At 44.6% G+C, this 4,640-nt stretch overlaps 1 protein-coding gene across 1 annotated transcript in view; it reads right to left on the minus strand.

Annotated features, from left to right (window-relative positions):
• Window positions 1-4,640, minus strand: part of Epsti1 (epithelial stromal interaction 1) — a 104,244-nt gene that overhangs the window by 42,112 nt on the left and 57,492 nt on the right. Inside the window, exon 7 of the mRNA XM_013355059.2 lies at window positions 2,147-2,240. Within this exon, the coding sequence (XP_013210513.1) occupies window positions 2,147-2,240 (94 nt within the window). The remainder of the gene's footprint in view (window positions 1-2,146; window positions 2,241-4,640) is intronic.

A 4,640-nucleotide genomic window follows, 5' to 3' on the forward strand; every position in this document is an offset into this window, starting at 1 on the left:
AAAAAAAATAAAAAAAAAATTCAGGATGGTCTTGTGGAATCCAAGAAATGACTTGAAATTGATAGAGCAAACAGACACAGTCCTGCTGGGGTTTTATGCCACAGGACCCCAAAGCTCCCAACTTGAAAGGCAAGACATGCTGGCAAGCAAAACCCTAAGTGTTCCGATTTCAATCCCTTCTCCATCCCTCACAGCCAGCCACAGACATGCTCAGAACTTGCCATTCACACGTAATTTAAGCCTGTGACCTGCAGGTTTTCAATTCTCCCCTTCAGGGCCCCGCAGTGAGGGTGGTGAGATGATGGATTTGGGGTGACGCGATTATAGAGCTTACTCTGACAAGTTTAGAGTATACAACACCATATCAGAAACAGGGAAAAAATAGAATACTTACAGGATGGGAAGCAAGAGTGATTTTTTTTTCCCCTGAGAGCAGCATCGTGTTTTCCCCCAGTAAGGGAGCAACAACCAAGTCTGGCCACTTCTACCTTCCAAACGGTTTTCAAGTTGCCCCCCCCACACACACACACATCCTGTCTCACTACCAGAACCAGAGTCCTAAAGGCTCTTTGCTCTTAATTCTTTTGCATCTGTCCTTCATGCCATTGTCGGTGTAGTCCCAGGAAAATACAGGAGATCTTGAATCTTTTTTGTTTACAGAATATTAGGCCCATCAGTCCCCACAGGTCTCCAACTTGACACTCATCTGTTCTCAGTGGCTATTCTACCAGGAGCTTCCCCAGCTTCCTAGGTGTGGGGGGGGGCATTTCTAGTTGACTCATTGTCTAGGTCAGAGATTCTCTACCTGTGGACTGTGACCCCTTTGGGGATGTTAAATGATATTTTCACAGGACCATTGTAAATATCCAATATTGACATTATGTTTCATAACAGGAACAAAGTTACAGTTATGAAGTAGCAGCAAAAATAAGTTTATGCTTGGGGTCACCACAACATGAAGAACTGTATTAAAGGGTTGCAGCATTTCAGAAGGCTGAGAATCACTGGTCTGGGGATGTTACTAGCATTTGGGGGTCGGAGATGTTCCACAAACTGGACAATAATCTGCCCACCCAGTTTGCCACTGATTGCTCATTTGAGTAAAGCTCCTTGGGGCCCCGCTGACTTCTCGAGCCTCCTGGTTTACCTGTCCCTCACATCTGTGAAAGCCATCGTCCCCAGCACCTGCCATGTTTCTCGTGCCTGTGTCACCCGGGGCAACTCTCTTCATTTCACTAACTCATGTTTTGTCGGCTTCAGCTCAGCCACCCTCTAACAGGAAGAACCTGCGTACAGCCTGACTCACCTGCTCCTCTCTCAAAGAGCAGCAGAGCCTTCTAATGGGGCTAAGCTTCGTGCTCAGCGCACAGCTTCCTAAGTATTGGGTTCTCTCTGTTCATTAGGGTCATTCAGTGTAGACAGTGTACTAGACCTTATGTAGAAACAAATGTTTTGGTGAGGTGAAGGAATCGACCTCAGCATACAATATACCTGATGACCCGAGTTTACCTGGCCTCGTTTACCATTGCCAAATCATGGAGTCAAGCCTAAGCACCTGTCTGAGGAGGAAGGGTAAAGAAATGTGGTCAAAATACTACAATAGATTATCTTTCGCCTTAAAGAACAGAACTGTGCTGTTCTCAGGACACTGGGCTGAATGGGAAATTATAATGTGAAGGGAAATAAGCTAGACCTTTAAACAAATGTCAAATGTATATTCTCACATGAAGACTCAAGATTAGAAGACAAAAGCACGAAAATGGAAGGACTGCTTGGGAAATGGAAAAGGGCCAGGAAGACTAGACAGACGGGGCCTGGGGTGAATGGGGTAGGGGGCTAACATGTATACTGTATCCACACCTAAAAATGTTAGAATGAAACCCATTCTTCTCTGCAAGGCAAGAGATTGGGGGTGGGGTATAGGTGGATGACTGGGGACGATAAAGGACTTTTCAGGAGCCTATATGTATATTATGGGAACAAACACAAGCGTTATTTTACACCTCAAGGGGCAGTTGGTGGGTGGCGGCCGGTCAGGGTTTCCAATCATGCTATGTTGTACCTGCTACTTTGTGCCCTTAATCTTTGGCCTCTAAACCTTTCTTCAAAAGGTGCCAGGCAGTACCCTGCATGAGTTTCCACTCACCCACGTTGAGGACGGGGCAGCCCGAGGAGCCATTTGACAGGCACTTCTGTTTCTCAGGTCCGTATCCAGTCTGTTCAGGAACTCAGCGGTTTTGCTGCCAGGAAAATAAACAGGTGTTAGCATTCCAAAACACTAGAAATAACACTGTTTACCAAGCCTCTGGATACCAGCCTGGATCGGCACCCTAAATATATCCTGATGCCTAAAAATATCCTGGGGAGAAGAGAAGATGAGAAAGCAAGGTGCGGCAGAGAATCCAAACCAAGTGGCGTCGCGAGAGGGCATCGTGAAGAGCGTGTGTTTTAAAAAATATCAAATTAGGTTTGTGAAATATGAACCTGTCATTTCGGGCTTTGCCCTTTGTGTTCTCGACAGAGATAAATCTTCCCTGTGACTTCACAGGACGGTGCTTCATTTCCTCTGTGTGTATCTCGGCTCTGACATCAGACTTCAGTGTGGACCTGGGGAGAACTAATCCCTGACAACATCTCACTCCACCCCAGTTCCACATTAACCCTTAACCCTCCTGGGGTCTTTCTCTTGTCATCTCATCTCCCACACAGCTCTGACTACTCAGAAGACACACTGGGCCCGTAGACCAGCAGTTTGCTCCCGTTTATGAACCGCTAACCCTTGAAGATTCTGAAACAGAAATAGACTTTCTATCCACCACCACCACCACCACCACCACCACCACACACACACACACACACACACACACACACACATTTGTATTTGATTCCAGGGAAGAGATGAACTTCCTTTCTTAGAGTTCAAAACTGCTGCTTGGACTGAGAAAATGGCTCAGTCAACAAAGTTCTTTTTTTTATTTATTTATTTTTATTTATTTCTTTAGTTGTTGAAAAAAATTTCTGCCTCCTCCCCGTTTCCCATTTCCCTCCCCAGTTCTTGCTATACAAGCATGAAGACTTAAGGTCAGACTCCCAGGGACCACATAAAAAGTAGGGCATGGTGACACACCCTTGGAGTTCCAGTGATGGCAACACAGAAACAAGTGACTCCCTGAGGCTTGCTGACCAGCCAGCCAGTCTAGCCAAATCAGTGAGTGCCAGGTTCAATAAGAGATTATATCTTAAAACATAAAGTGTGATGGCCCATGCCTCTGATCCCAGTACCCCTGAAGCAAAGACAGGTGGATCTGTCTACATAGTGACAGTGCTACATAGTGAGACCCTATATCATTAAATTGATTAACTGATTAATTAAGGTAAAGAAATAATAGAATAAACCACCCAAAGTTGACCTCCAGCCTCCACATGCATGTACACAGGCATCCATATACAGATGTCAGCATGCAAAATTATACACATCCATGTGTGCATAGCACATGCCCAAAAGTACTCAGTGCTGCTGACTCCGGCACACATTTCTGGTTATTTCTTTTTAGCTTTGAGAAAGTTGGCCTAGGCTTTGCTTTCTCCTTAATCCAAATTGCCACTCAGGTTTTCTTCTTGCCCATGTCAAGCACAGGACACTGGAATTACTTCCTAGTCCTTACGTCAAGTACTGCTTTAACTTTAACGAGCCTATCTTTAACGAGCTCTTTTTCCCTTTTCCCTGGGTAACCTCCAGAATTTCTACTTCTTATTCCACATTTATAATCAAGCACCTCAAAGAAGCCTGATTTCTGTTGTTCCAGACTTTGCTTCCATTTCCTACTTCTCTCTACTCTTCCTCTTCTAAGACTCATACAGAGATTCAGGTCCTTGAGTACTGAGGACATGGGCATCAGAGGAAACACAGGGGTCTAGTAAGAACCAGTGGCACACGGCTGGGGGAAAAAGACAATCCAAGGCGTTAGAAACGAAAGAAAGATGCCAGCATCGTGGGTAGAACAGGGCATTTCGGCAAAGTTAGAAGCTTGAGCTGAGAAAGGAAGTGTTCACACTAGAGCAGAGTTCCTGAGACTTCAGCCATGACAGCAAGTGACCCAGCCACTAGTCCCGGATTAAGTACCTCGCCCAGAATAGTCAGAGACCAATGACATCACATAGCCTGACTTCCTGGAAATCAATCACGTAAAATAGGAGAAAGTTCTACCGTGTAAGCATAATGCACTTAGCATTCTTACTGAGGGACATTTATGTGACCCTACTGGACATCAGGGAATATGACATAAAAAGGTTAAACTACCAGTTTTAGATTATGTTTAAATTACCATTGCACTTATGAAGTCACCCTCATTAAAAACCGTAAGTGATAAATGACCCCCAAGTGGTTTTCATGCTGTTGGGAGGGGACAATTTTACCTTATCTTAAACTCTTTTAGCTAACACACAGACTCAGTTGGCTGCAGAGTCCAGACCGGTAACACATGAGTAAAGAAAACAGGAGATTAGACATAGCAATAGGAGGTGTCTACCAGTTGGGTCAAAGACAGGAAGAACATTGATCATGTTGAGGGATTTGACAAACTAGAAATGATTTCCCTTGCAAGTAGGGCAGTTGCTTTTTTTTTTTTTTTTTTTTTTTT

The sequence above is a fragment of the Microtus ochrogaster genome, unplaced genomic scaffold (assembly GCF_000317375.1).
Source record: "Microtus ochrogaster isolate Prairie Vole_2 unplaced genomic scaffold, MicOch1.0 UNK88, whole genome shotgun sequence".
Lineage (NCBI taxonomy): Eukaryota > Metazoa > Chordata > Mammalia > Rodentia > Cricetidae > Microtus > Microtus ochrogaster.